At 38.7% G+C, this 15,271-nt stretch overlaps 1 protein-coding gene across 2 annotated transcripts in view; it reads left to right on the top strand.

Moving 5' to 3' along the window:
- The window catches only part of VPS13B (vacuolar protein sorting 13 homolog B), a 572,358-nt gene that overhangs the window by 93,837 nt on the left and 463,250 nt on the right, over nt 1-15,271 (top strand). For both annotated transcript variants that reach the window (XM_060243442.1, XM_060243444.1), the window contains exons 14-16: nt 527-696; nt 1,309-1,503; nt 1,868-1,992. In XM_060243442.1, coding sequence (XP_060099425.1) covers nt 527-696; nt 1,309-1,503; nt 1,868-1,992 — 490 coding nt within the window. The remainder of the gene's footprint in view (nt 1-526; nt 697-1,308; nt 1,504-1,867; nt 1,993-15,271) is intronic.

Below are 15,271 nucleotides of genomic sequence, written 5' to 3'. Positions count from 1 at the left end.
GGCACATTTTAAGGTCCTGCAGAGAAAAGCCTCAACATGGGAGTCTTTTTATGGTAAAAATTTTAAAGACAAATATAATAAATAAGATGTTGAGAACCATTTGTTTATTACTTTAGTAGTACAGAACTTAACAGGATTATATTTGTTGAGCATTAGTTTTCTCTGGAAGCTTTATTGAATGTAGAATGGTGGCACAATATTTTTTAAAAATTCCTTACCATTGGGGTTTTTCTGCTGTTCCTGATATTTCTCCTTTGGAAAAAACCTCTCCTGTATCAGTTTTAGATTTTCCTGCTAACTGTACTATTAGATTAATGCTTGATTGTGCTCTCTTTCTTTCTCTCTCTCTCTTTCTCTTGGGGTGTGTGTGTATGCTGCTTTCATTTATTGTTATTGCTATTTATTTATATTTTATTTATATTTATTGTTGGAAATTGCTTACACTAGAAGCAAGGTATATCTATAGATGACTGTGTATACTCACTTGATTTCTATACTACAGTTGGTTAATTCTAATTAATTGTAGATTTTGTAGATGGAACTAAAACTATGCCAAGCTCAGAAGAAATATCTGTTTTGGAGGAATATATTCCAACTCGAATTACCAACTTTACAATTCTGAAATGCACTGTTACAATTCCTATGGCTGAATTTAACTTGCTGTGCCACTTGCTACCTATAATCATGGGACAAAAGGTAAAATAATGTCTGTCATGAACTAGGTGTGGGATCAACATATAGACACTAGCTCAGGACATAGGGAGACAGTGTGGTGCATGGTTAGAGTGCTGAACTGATATCTGGGATTCTCAGGTTCAAATCCCTACTTTGGATGCTCACTGGGTGCCATGGATGCTCACTGGGTGACTTTGGACCAGTCATACAGTCTCAACTTCTCCTTCCTTGCAGAGTTGCTGTGAGTGTAAAAAAGAGGAGAGGTGAATGATGTAAGCTGCTTTGGATCCCTACTGAATAGCAAAGCAGGATATAAATGAAGTAGAATAAATATATTTATTCTTATTTTACACAGCTTAACATTTTATCATTAACTTTATAGCAATTTGCAATTTTTTTTTAATATATAACATTCAACACAAAACTCTGAAAAGCCCCAAAATTGTAGGAGAGGGGATGACAGGATAAGAGAGGGGGTTCTTTTCTGCTAGCTTTATATTTGATATTGCGATGGCAAAACAGATTATGCAGATATCTGTACTGAAATGTTTTAAAAGTTAAATTAGTATATGTTTCTCTCTTTAAAATGTATGTTATGGGTGTCTGTTCTTTTTTCCAATATGTTCTGTGAAGAGTCCAAGCAACTTCTTAAATACTACCAGTCTTCAGCCTCCACGTCCTCTGCCTTGTATCCAAATATTGGTGGACAAAATTGTCTTGGAACACTCTGTACCAATGTATGCTGAACAGCTTGTACAAGCTGTCAGCAGCATTAGCCAGCCATCTGATAACTTACTTCATTATTGTTATGCTCACTGCTATCTAAAGGTAAAGAAAAATGTTTTTACTAATTTAGTGCACTGCTAATACCTTTGAGTTCCTAGAACTTTATATAGACATTTGATTACTATCAAAAATCATTAGGTATGTGTGATTCCTAAAACAAATGAAAAATAAATTTACTGAAGTTGGGTTAGTTTGATATTTGAACCAGTTTTTAAAGTATGTTGTAGGCTGTTCTCTCTCTGACATAATGTTTTCTAATTTTTATAGAAACATGCTGTCCTACTGATAATTAATTCATAATGACAAATACATTTAAAAATGAGAAGTGGCTGGTTTTAGTATAAAAATTAATACTTCCTGCTCTGCTGTTACTGTTCTCATAACCTGAGCTTTTGATTTGTTTCAGATATTTGGTTTTCAGGCAGGGCTGTCCTCATTGGATATTAATGGGTCATACAGCTCCCCAGTCTCGGTTGTTCTCCCATTCAGTACTGCTTTTTATGGCAAAATACTCCAGCTTCCAAAGTATTGGTAAGTATTAGATGCTGATTATGAAGTATTGACACACATGTTTGTTATATTAATTGGGGGAAAGCAGGAAATGTGAAAACATTAGTTTCATTTCTTAAGAACATACCAGATATAAACTACAACACCTTCAGAATGAAAATCTCTTCAGCGCTTCTGCTTCTTCTCTGTTTTTTCTCAGAATGCCTCAAGTTATGTCTTAAGAGGCAGTAACATATAAACCAGAGGTGTTGAACTCATTTGTTTTGAGGGACGAATCTGACATAAATGTCACTTCCTTGGGCTGGGCCATATGTGCCATAAAATGTAACATGAGGTACCAGAAATATAAACTTTATAAAGGTGATTTCATATGTCGAATGACAATAGCAGATGAATGACAAGAACAGGCTTTATTGGATTAGGTGAGATATGCAGAAGGGTAGCAGGCATGGAGATACCAGTGTTGGTAATGAAATATGTAATGAGATTGAAGCAGAAGCACTCTCTCTCTCTCTCTCTCTCTCTCTCTGTGTGCGTGTGTGTTACCTTGGTCTCAGTTCCATCCAGGAGGATGCAAAGTCTAGGAGGATGCAAAGAATCCCCTGTGCTGAATGAGAGATAGTTTTCCTTACCAATGTATGCTATTATCATTTGGCATCTGAAATCACTCCACTCTCCATGATATAAGGACCAATCCAAGTGATCTAATTCCTAATCAGGGTCTTTTTGAAAGAAAAGAAATCCAGATAGAAACAGAGAAATCCAATTTTTAAACAACTTTTCAGAATAAGCCAAAATAATTTACTCCATGTATATTGTGCTTGTCAGAAGAATCCATCCTTCCTCCCTCCAAAGAAGAACTATACTTGCAAGAGCTTATACCTGGAATAAAACATCTTTGGTTTTGAAGCTACCATCATGGACTCCAACTTTGTTTTTTCTCTCTCTTTCCTACTCCTCCCTTCCTCCACAAAAGAGGAGGAGCAGCCTTGGAGATTGAAGCAGAAGCGTGCTCTCTCTCTCTCCCTCTCTCTCTCCCTCCCTCTGTGTGTGTGTGCATGAGGGGGGTGGGGAGGCTACAGGCAAAAAGCAAAGAGCCACTGATGGAGCTGGAAAAAATCAAGCTGCTGTGTGGCTGCAGGAGCAGCCCTAGAAAAGAAAGCAGGAGAAGGAAGTTGCTGTATTTGAGCCCTAGGCAAGCTGGATTCAGGTCTTATATTTGATACCCCTGTTATAAACAATGACATAACGTTTAGCAACTATAATTATTTTTCATACTCCTCCCCCCCCAAAAAACAAAATTTTCATATCTGTGTATGTCACTGGATGACAGACAAGGACTAGATAGCAAAATGGCATACATTGATCATAATTTCACTTTCCCTATAGAACAGGATTGGGAACAGTTTAATGCCAATTTATAGGGTTGTTTCATGTGGTTTTTTCACCTGTTTACATATAAATTATGGTCTCCTGATGAAGATGGCCGGGCTTGAAAGTCCAAGTGCAATGTCAATTGGTAAGCACAATAATCTTCCAGACAAGTAGAAGGGTAGGAGGGGAGGGACGGTGGCTCTGTGGTAGAGCATCTGCTTGGGAAGCAGAAGGTCCCAGGTACAATCCCCGGCATCTCCAAAAAAGGGTCCAGGCAAATAGGTGTGAAAAACCTCAGCTTGAGACCCTGGAGAGCCGCTGCCAATCTGAGAAGACAATACTGACTTTGATGGACCAAAGGTCTGATTCAGTAGAAGGCAGCTTCATATGTTCATATGTTCAAGGGTGAGAACCCTGTGGCTTTATGCTGTGCGCATTTCTAAGTGGGGATAAACTTGTTAAGAGAGTCCTTCCAACTAGATTATTGTTTCTCTAATAAAGTTTGTAACATAGCTAGCAGCACCTGAATCGTTCTGTCAACTTGGCAGTTACCTTGAGGATGGTATGAAGTTGTCTGGAAAGGCTTTTTGAAAAGACTTGGAAAATGAAATGTCAGATTAAAATCTTTTAAGATTTTATCTGATGCTATCTGATGTTGGTTTTATAAAATAAGCCTGGACAAACCTCGAAAAATTATCAATCAGCATTAAATGTATTCATATTCTCCCTTGCATATGTTTAAATGCAAAAAATAAGTGGACACACGTTCAGAAATTTCTGTTGTGACTGCAACAGTAAGTGGAGCATTGCCTGAGTGGCTTAGTTTCTTTTGTTTGACACAGCTGCAAATGCTGGTGACATAATGTTCAATGTTTCTTTTCATGTAAGGCCAAACCCCTCCCCCTCAGTGTTCCCTTGCTAAATTAAGGATCTGTTCCCACCAAGGTGTCCCATTTCCTCATATAGTTCACAATATACCAAGGGCTTGTATTTTGCAGGTAAACTGTTTGGATTCTTGACTTGTTTTTCCAATAAAACAGGCTCTCATTGTAAACATGCAGTCAGTTCCATCCTGGCAGAGGAGTGGGATGTTCTTAATTGTGCTTATAGTTGGGTTTATGCCCAGTATCTTATGCTGTAGAATGTTGGAGATCTCAATACCTTCTTTCTTTGCTGTAAGTAGGTCATCCTTTACAATGGACTTTAGTGTGGAAGCAAAGCCTTTTGCAAAAAATTTTTACTACTAGGGGTTGAAAGCAACACCTATCACCAGGATACATTAACCTCTTCCTATTCATCTGATTGTAAAATGGTTTCAGCTACATCATAAGTGTTTCTTTGGTAATCTGAGGTGTATATTTGACATTGTCATCCTAGATAACACATCAGTATCCACATATGATTTTCCTGGGCAGTATTTTATGCTGAAATTGAAATCAGCCAATCCCCTACCCAGCAATGGGTAGTAGTGTTAAATCATGAAGAAATATAAAAGTATAAAGGTATGTTAATAGGTTATTATTACTGTATACTAGGAATCAGAGCATATAATAGAGGTAGTCTAAGAACTTGTCTGTAACTGTCTTCTTCAAGGCCAGGAATTCCTGAGTGCAAATGATGATTTTTCTTTGCTGCTGTTTCCTTGAACCATATTCAGTAACCTGGAGTTGACCTTGCTGCAGTTGATAGAAGACTGCACCGAGTCTGTTATTAGAAGCATCCACATGTACAGTAAAAGGGAATTGCATACTTGAGTATGCTACTACTGGAGGCTGTATTAAATGCTCCAGTAGCTCATTTAATGCAATCTGGTGTTGCTCTGTCCAAGATACTGGTTATGTGGAAGGTACATGTTGAGAAGTCCCTCTTTGTTCAGTCGTTTCTTTACTTCTCTGAGTTGATCTGTGAGACTGTGTTGTGATAAATCCTAGGCAAGATTTTAGTCAGCAATGCAAGGGTTTTGTTATGTAAGAAAATTCTGGAGTATACCAATAATAATAACAATAAGAAGAATAGATGGTGTTGGTTTTTATAGCCCGCTTTTCTCTACCTTAAGGAATCTCAAAGCTGCTTACAATCGCCTTTCCTTTCCCCATAACAGGCATCTTGTGAGGTAGGTGGGGCTGAGAGATTCTGAGACAGTCATTACTGGCCCAAGGTCACCCAGCAGGCTTCATGTGAAGGAATGGGGAATCAAACGCAGTCCTTCAGATTAGAGTCTGCTGCTCTTAACATTACACTATGCTGGCTGTTTTGTGGGGCTTGTTCTACCAGACTCTGAACCTCCAAAGTCATATGGATCCATTCTGGATTCATCACCATTCCTAAGTAGTGGACTTTTAAAGAAATTACACTTTGAAGTTTTGAGATTGATGCCATATTTCTATAGACACTGTAATACCTTCTTCTCTTTCTCTGCATGTACTTCAGAGTTGCAACTGTGAACTAGAACATCATGCATGCAGGGAAGGCAGATTTCATCCCTAGGATCTTCAAGGCATTCTTCCAGATATGTCTGGAAGGCTACCAGATGCAAAAGTCCATCCAAATGGAATCTGCACCCATTCATACAGACCCTATGGTGTAATAAGGGGATATACTTTTGGGGCTGTGCTTTCGCCTGGTCCAAGGCAGAAAACCAAGATTTACTTCCTAGTCCTGTAAGCACATCTTTAATTCTAGGGACAGGCTGCATGTCAGGTTCAGTTCCCAATAATTTATACAGAGCTGGAGCTTCCATATTTTTTCCAAATACAGACCATTGAGGATAAAAAGTTAGGAGATCCTGTAGGAATAAGGTGGGGTTTAGGTGCTCCACTTGACAGGCACACTGCAATGGCATTCAGCTACTTCCTCAGTTACTCTGTAGCTGATTATCTCATTTTTCATTTATTCCACAACAAGAAAAGGAGCAGTCAAGATGTATAATGTGAGGATAAATGAAATTAAGTCTTGATCCATACTTTATTGTGCACTAGAGTCTCATTTGCTGCTTTCAATTTATGTTTCTCTCGTATTGCTAACAGTTATTCCAGTTTTCTCAGGGTCAATCCTGGGAGGTTGTTTTCCACTCACTGGCTAGAAGCCATGCATACCGTATATACCTGTATCCCTCAAAACTGAAGTTTTGATTTGAGAAGCACCAGATAATACACCAGATAATTCTTTCCCACTAAGTTGACCATTGTGGTCTTCTGCTTGAGAGGGAGATGGCTGGTACAAGTACTCATGATATAATGAACCTGACACGAGGCTTCTCAAGAATAATCAAGAATGAACCCGACACTAGGCTTCTCAAGAATAATCACTTGCATGTGTAGGATAGTTCTGCCCACTCAGTCCCATTATAAGAAGACAAGAGTCACTAGAAAAGACAATAATGATAGGAAAAGTTGAAGGAAGTAGGAAAAGGGGAAAGTGCAACCTGAGAAGTCATGGCTCTTAGTTTGCAAGACCTGAGAATGATTAACTACAGGACATTTTTGAGGTCATTATTTCATAGGATCACCATGTGTTGGAAGCACTGAGGGCACTTAGCACACAATATTTTAATATTTTATCTCAGTAATCTATAAGAAAGGAATGCAGCAGCATGTTTTGTGTCACGGTAGTGTCATACTTTTGTGTCAGATCCTACAATCTGATAATAAAATCAGGTTTCCTGTCCTTTTTTTTTTTTTTTACAATTCAAAGTACAGTTCAATTGTACCCTTTGCCTGATTATAAGACCTTAAAATTTACCTTAATTTTGCTAAACTGAGGTCCCTTTCCCCCTCCTAATAGTTCCTCAAATTGAGTTCAGGAGAAATACTTCAATGACAGCTTCTGTGATCTCTGTCTCACTGTATCCTTTAAAAAAAATACCACCCCCATTTTCAATCTGTTAGGCCAGGCTACTAAAGCTCAGCCTCTCTCATTGCTTAGGATTGCCTATCTGCTAACTTATTTTGAAATAATTTCTCTAGTCGATTCCCATGCCATAGGTAGCTTCCTGTTCACCAACATTTTACTGGCTATTTTATCTTTTTGTAAAAATAAGCCTCAAGTAGCTTTACTTTCTCAGTATATTGCTTTTGCAGGTCTGCCTCCCTTGTTGCAGCACTGAGCTCTGCAATCGGGTCAGGATTGCCAGGTTTGTGTTGGAAAATACCTGGAGACTTTGGGGGTGGAGCTGGAAAAGGGTAGGGTTTGGGAAGGGGAGGGGCCTCAGCATGCCATAGAGTCCACACTTCAAAGCAGCAATTTTCTCCAGGGGAGCTGATCTCTACCTGCTGGAGATCAGATATAAAAATGGAAGATTTCCAGGCCCCACCTGGAGGCTGGCAACCCTAAATCTGGTCTTTCAGTTTCAGTAATGTCATTCTTAATTTTATAATTTTCTTAGATCTGCTCCGTTCAGATACTGTACTATATGCCTGAACAAGGTAAAGTATCTCTTACAGCAGTCTGCCCCATAAAGGCCTAGAAAGTTGCAAACCTCCCCTTGAAGCTGATATAAAAGTTCCTCCATCTCTGTAAACAGTTATTAGTTCACTGTGAACCATGTCATTTCTGACCACTTCACACCTTCACAAGGCCTCTTTGCCTGGGGTATATCTTGTGTTACTTCCACAGCTTTGTAGGTTCATCTCTTGGGAGGCTAAAATCCACATACTTCACACCAAAATGTTGCATTCCGTTCAGGGGAAAGCATGAAAAGTAGTAAACATCATTTTTTATTTCTTAAGAACACACCAAACATGAACATAAATCCAATATCATCATCAACTGTAACACCTTGAGAAGAACTAAATTCACTTTATTGCTTGACTCTCCTCCCCCCCCCCCCACAAAGTACCTGTAGGTCAGGGGTGGCCAACGGTAGCTCTCCAGATGTTTTTTGCCTACAACTCCCATCAGCCCCAGCCAGCATGGCCAATGGCTGAAGCTGATGGCAGTTGTAGGCAAAAAACATCTGGAGAGCTGCCATTGGTCATCCCTGCTGTTGGTTATGTTTTAAAGAGACAGTAACATACAAACAATACGACACAAAATATACAGCAACCATTATGACACAAAAGATACATCAACTATTAACCTTACACAAGTTCTATGTATTTAATTTTTATGTAGTAGAATTCAAAGGTGCCTTTTGGTGACACTGAGGGAAGAGTCCTTCCTTCCTTCCTTCCTTCCTTCCTTCCTTCCTTCCTTCCTTCCTTCCTTCCTTCCTTCCTTCCTTCCTTCCTTCCTTCCTTCCTTCCTTCCTTCCTTCTAATGCTGTTTTAGAGTAGGTTTCCTAACCCTCAGAAGTGGCTTTTCAGGGTGAAGGGATAAAAAGGCAGAAAACCCTGATGTATAAGTAAAACTTTGTTTTGCAATATCTAAAATTCAAAACACAGTTTACAATATTTAGAAGTATGTGTTGATTTTCTGTGGTAGCAGGTATTGTAAGCCAAAATGCCCTCAAAACAAGGTTGGGGAATTGTCAGGTGGGCACCTGGCTTAATCAGGATCTTTTATCTGTGTATACAGGATTCCATGTCCAGAAATTAATGCTTAAAAATATTAGGGACTCTAATTAAGTAAAACAATTAAAATTTATTCCAGAAAAATATAGGCTTACATACAAGATAAAATACTGATAAAATCATTCATACAGTCCTAAGAAAAATAGAGAGATAGGGAAACACATGGGTAGACGAACAGGGCGATATTTACCAATCGTAGTCTTCGAGGAAGGTTCCAATGGCGACGAGCGAGGAAGTGGGAGAGGGGACCCGAAACTTAGCCTTAGAATAGGGGATGGATCTAGACAGTGGAATTGGGATACTGCTAGAAGCACACCTGTGGGTGGCTAGTCCACAGGTTATAAGGACTACCTTGAGCCCTTAGGGGATGGGAGGTACGAGGAAGGTGGTCAGCTGATGCATGACCTCCCAAAAAGGGGAGGCTTCGCAGTGACCATAAGGGCTGGACTACTGCGAGAGCCAATAGAAAGTTCATTGGTGTCACCTAATTGGCTGTCCATTCCTGACCAATGAACAGACTTGGATCCTGGATACCTGAGTGATCTTTCAGGTTGAAATGGACCAGGGTGGGGATGCTCCAAGGGGATAACAAAGAGAAGAATGGGGAGAACCACTGGGTGGAGGTGTGCTTGAGTTTATCACACTTATCTAAAAGGTGACAATAGAGAGCCAAATTGTTATCTAAGGTAACACCCGGTTTACACAAAAAAACTTGGCTCTGGCTGAAGATGGTCTTCCTCTTCTTCTGTCTTCTTGGCACCAACCTTTGTTTAGAGTTCCGCTGAACAAAGACAGTGGCGGTTGGATGATTAGCCACTCCTGGGGTGGGTTGATGGCTTGCAATCACTGGTGACATCTGGCGAGTACGTGAGCTGTTCGCTTCGCTGGAATGGAGTCTGGCCTGGTAGGAAGATGGCTGCGTGTGGTGTTAGCCCTCCACGGTGGATTCCATGGTCAGTGCTTCAAAACTGTTCGCCTGGATAGCTCCTGGTGGCGCAGTCTCCTCCATTCCTGAGTGCCTTCTTAGCGTTCTGGCTACCAGTACTGCATGTCACTTTCGCCCCTGGATAGGCTCACTCACACTCTCTGGCCAGACCTGTGTGAGCGACTTCTCCAGGTGCTCTGGCAACCAAGGTGGTGATCACGATGTTCTGTAAGGGGTTTTTCCTCACAGTATTGATCTTTGTGGGTGTATTAATATTTTTTTAGGTGTATTAATATTTAGTAGATCTTCTTTATAGCTTGTCATACCTTTTTTGAGATGAATACCATATTTAAAACAAGACAAACGTGTTTGAAAATTTCTTTTTATTCAAATTAGTAGTGTAATCATGAGCAGCATGCTAAGAATGTGTTCCTTATTTACATGTTTTACAATGTTATTCTGATAGGAATTTATTTTTTTCTTGGTCATGTATCTCACTGGCATGTCACAAAACAACAAAATAAATTAATTTAAATTGTTTGATTTCTGGGGGAACAATTACCTTTTCTTGGCATAAAGGAAATGTTTTAGTGCAATAGACAAGAATTTAAACTGATGATCAAGTTGATGATTTAACTTGACAGGGGTTTTCAAAGGCAAACTACTTTACATGGCTGCATTTATATGGAGACTGTCTGGTACTTATATTCAAATAGTGTCCTACGGCACTCACCCATCTCCATCCGGTTATCCTGATTTAATAACGGATGGGTAGAATTTAGTTATATATGTGCATAGTAAAGTTGAAAGTCCAGATGTATACATGCCCTTGTGTAAACGAAAGGGACGTCTGCTCATGCAAAGAGGAGGGGAAGGTCTTTGACTTTTGTTTGTTACTCTGTTGCTCTTTTGTGATATCCCTTGTTACTCCAGAAGGTTCTCCAGTCCTCAAAAGTTGCTTTTGGGGGAGTGTAGGGGACAGCCATGAGAAGAAACATGGCAAGTCTCATTCCTCAACCAGAGTACAGCTTGTCATGCATTAGGTTCAAGTTCAAGTGTATTTGTACTTTAGATGTACCCAATTAAGATTCTTAACAATCTGTGTTTTCCAATACTGACTGAGAATATGATACCTTTACTGACAATTTTTTTGTATTTATATTTTCTAACTCTAGTATATGGTACAATAAGGTGATACGTACCTGAACTAGAACAGATGCATTAGTTCAGAAGGAGGAAATGCTAATTTAATTATGATTAAGCTATGTCATCATAATTTGCTTTCTTTTTTTTTGCCAGCACTGGTTTAATGATTGAACTGGATTAAGTTCTTGCTTTTTAACTTTGTTTTGTTCATGATTTTATTACAAGAACATTAATTTATGCTAAGAATCTCAATAAAAAATAATTTGAGGGTAATGAAGTAGAATAAATGAGTACAGCAGCCACGCTGTTAAATGAAGTGTAGTATGAAGTGAATAAAACTCCAGATGAAATACATCAAATAGCACTTGAACTAAATCAAAATCAGCATGAGGACTGAGAGCTGCATTGAAGTCATGCAATGAGTGGGAACTAGTCTGGTAAAATAACCTGGTAATGTCATTAAGCTTCAGCGCTCTTGCTCTTTCCTTTTCTTTCTCTTTTAAATTATACCACCTGCTTTATTTGGATTTTGAGATTTCACATTCCAGAGGTGCTTAAAGTACACACCTCATGATACATATGTTCTATATACACAACAGGCCATAGTTTTTTTAAAAAACAAAGGCATTTTATGAACTGTTATGGAATCCCCTAGGTAGTGTGTTTTGAGTTAGCGGTGAAAATCTCAACTTTATTTCTGACATAAATCTGCAAAGTAGCTTTCATTTTTCTAGTTTAAAAATAATTCCAAATTATATACATCTAATATGTGGTATTACTATAATATTTGCACTTTTCAAACTGTATTTGAAGAACTTTGAGTAGTGTACTTCATTGCTTAGATGAAATAACATTATTAGAGATGGCATTATCAGTTGCAAGCACTGAAATCAGTAGTAGAAACATCTCCATAAAATCGACTGCTTAACTGCATGTGATATGATATTTAGCCCCAAATGCAGCTGGGAATGGGGGGCTAAGATGGATAACAGTCATGGCATTGTGGAAGGGGGAATTAATTGTTCCCCCTGCACTATTTCTAAACTGGATCTTCAGAGTAATGTTATTGTTATCAGAGTGAAACGAACACAAGCACAGTATGAGCACCTTTCATTTTTACACAAAACCTTAACGTAACTATGGAAGAAGAATGCTTCTTGAGAAGGGTTTTAGGGCATTTTGCATTAAGTTATTGTTGGAAATCTCTTTGAACCGTACAGGAAAAGCAATATACAAATGCCTCAAATAAATAATAAGTATCCCACAGCTGCTGCTTAGGGCAAAGTTGTATGTCTTGTAATTGGCCATCAGAGAGTAGGATTAAGAAATGGGAACTGTCTGTCTGTAGCTAGTCTGTAGCAGAAAAGAAACAGGAGTTTTGTGGTACTTGCTTAATATATTGTTACACTGGTATAAGTGTTTGTATACTAGGGCATACTTCATCAGAGCAGACAGTGTAAGCAAATGCTCCAAACTATGCAATATTATTAATCTCTTGTAAACTAGACTGATTGTTACATGAATATATGTATAAAATAGTTATAAACAGAGAAAAAATACAGATATATAATGTAGTGAATTAGGAAATAGAACCATATTACTTTTTCTTTGACTGCATTTTAGATGCAATTAAAACCATGGTTTTTCATCTAAGAACAAACTTCAGAAGTCATCAAGCTTGCATAGTTTCTCCTTCTGATCTCCTACCCGTCTTGGATATTAAGGACTTCATGATTCTCAACAAAACATCTCAGTTGGCTGAGATGTCCAAGTCAGATGAAAGAACACACTTGTTGCCTACAAACTAGTACTTCAGATCATGGTTTTATTTTGTTTTTCATGCAAAACAATAAGCTTTGGTTTATTGCTATGGTTGTTTGAGCCAAAAGTTCTTAGGTAGCCTATGAGAGGAGGGGGAGAGTGTGAGTCCCAGGACTTCCAGGATTCATTCTTTTAATGGCATACCATAGTTTTTCATGATCTGCAGTAATTGATGCTGCAGTAGTTGCAGATTAGAGCTGTAGTAAGTAAACAGGGTATCAACAGGTGGTAGCTGTTGATCCCTTCATAATGTCCCCATACAAATCTTGTGTTGCACTGCACCCCCACCCCATCCCCAACACAAAGAAGACAGGAATCCATATGACTGTATCTGCTTTATGAGAAGAGTTCTGGCTGAATCTCTGCCACTGCTGAATTTTTTTTCAATCTGCTGCAGTGGAGCTGCCTTAGTAGTGTATAAATGTGGCATCAATGTAAACAGCAAGACCATCCTTAGTACCGTGTCTACCAAAAACAACATGAGGTAATAATTCCAGAGGATGGCCATGTTAGTCTTGTGGTACTGTCTTTTGGGTACCAGGTCAAAGCATTTCTCTTTAACCAGGCTTTTAGCTAAGGGATTCCATATTTTTTTTAAAAAAACTATCTAATAGTTTGCTGCTAGCCTGTTTTATCAACATCAATTTAGACTGCAACATTTAAATTGCATTAATATTCTGTCTTATTTTTATTAGATGTTTTTATTGGAAGTGTTTTAATTGTGAACTGCCTCAAACAGGTCTGGAGAGATGGCACCCAGATTTTCTTTAAAAATGTTGGATTTGTGTCCATATATTCTTTAGCATAGGGACTATCCTGTTTGACCTGTATAAATAGCAGAAAGGCAGAAAGATCAATGATGGTGTATGTTAAATTAAAGGATGAGCAAGTAGATAAGTCCAAGTTGATATAGCTGATATAAGAAAAAGAAGAAGAGAAGAGATTGGATTTATACCCTGCCCTTCACTACCTGAAGGAGTTTCAGAGTGGTTTACAACTTCCTTTTCCTTCCTCTCCCCACAACAGACACTCTGTGAGGTAGGTGGGACTGAGAGAGCTCTCCCAGAACTGCTCTTGAGCAGAACAGCAGTCCCACCTACCTCACAAGGTGTCTGTTGTGGGGTGGTGTATAAAGCGAAGGTTCTAATACTGTTGCCTAAGTAGATGTGGGGACAGAGTTGGTAAATGAGGCTATTGCAGGATCTGGTCAGGTGAACTATTTTTGTTGGTGAAAATCTAAAACTAGTGGTGTTTTGTTGTTACCTATTTTGTACCTGTCTTATAGTAGGCTACTTCAGGGTACCAGTCTGGCTTTATGAATCTAATTCTTAACTTGGCACATATTATAATTTCAAAAATGCCTGACCATTCAGGTGTGAACCTTGTCTAAAGAACTGGAGCACCTGTGGTTGTGATACAGTGCTGCATTGTAGGTGTGGGATGATGAGATAAGCACTCTTGGAATATGGAGAGTAGGTTCACGGAAAGAGAGAAGACCCTGACTCTAAGGGATGTTAGATTAAGCACTTAAGGAGACATGGCCTACTTACTCTTGATGATCTGTGGTGAGAAATGGACAGAAAGAGTGCAACCCTCTTCAGTCTCTTGGACTTCCTCTGCCATCATTCATGATGTCTTCTGGGCCACTTTTTCAGGCTGTAATTGTGAGTCACCATTCTGCAGTCAGGGAAGATATTTTGCAATACTTCCAACCAATGCTGGTGTTACTAACCAGTGAAACATTCTTTATGCTACATATTTAGTGGAGTTCTATTGTAAATCAGTTCTGGCAAGGAATATGTAAAGTCTTCAGTGAAACAGTTGTAAAATGTACTCCAATGCAGATTTTATTTGATCAAATGAAAGAATCGCTGAGAGAAAAGCATAGATACATTCTGAGAAATACAGTAACAGCTGCTAGGCTACTGATTGCAAAACATTGTTAACAAATCATTAGCTATAGATGTGTGGGTCAGGAACTGGTGGCTGATTATGATAATGGATATATAGTGATTTGTAAACAATTGAAAAGGTGGGGAAAGAATCCATAGGCTTTCTTTGTGCGGAGATGGTATCCATTTATAAATGACTGGAATAGAGATAAACTGGAAGAGACGGCTCAGCTTATGCTCCCTGATATATTGGGGGGGGGGGGAGGAAACAATTGATGGGTATTATTTGATTTAGGAAATACATTGAAATCATAAGAAAGTTTTTAACTTTGAGATTCAAAGATACGTGACTGATAGTTTAATTAGTAGCTCGAGAGTAATTGGTAGTTTAATGCTTGGTTTCTGTTTCATTTCTATGTGTGATATCATTTCATAACGTTTTGATGTTTAGAATAATAAAAATAAAAATAATTTAAAGAACTCCCGATTTAAGCTGATCTTCATTGCTTTTGGCCAAAGGTTGGTAGACTAATAGGGTTGCAGTACTCATTCAGAAATGTTTAGCTCAGAAAGGGGAGTCATCTTTTGCTTGTTGTTGCTGGACTGAAGCCCAGAAGAGACTACTTGCCTGT

This window comes from Heteronotia binoei, chromosome 7 (genome assembly GCF_032191835.1).
Source record: "Heteronotia binoei isolate CCM8104 ecotype False Entrance Well chromosome 7, APGP_CSIRO_Hbin_v1, whole genome shotgun sequence".
Classification (NCBI taxonomy): domain Eukaryota; kingdom Metazoa; phylum Chordata; class Lepidosauria; order Squamata; family Gekkonidae; genus Heteronotia; species Heteronotia binoei.
Note: the sequence above shows the minus strand (reverse complement) of the source record. Positions and strands in the feature narration are given on the sequence as shown.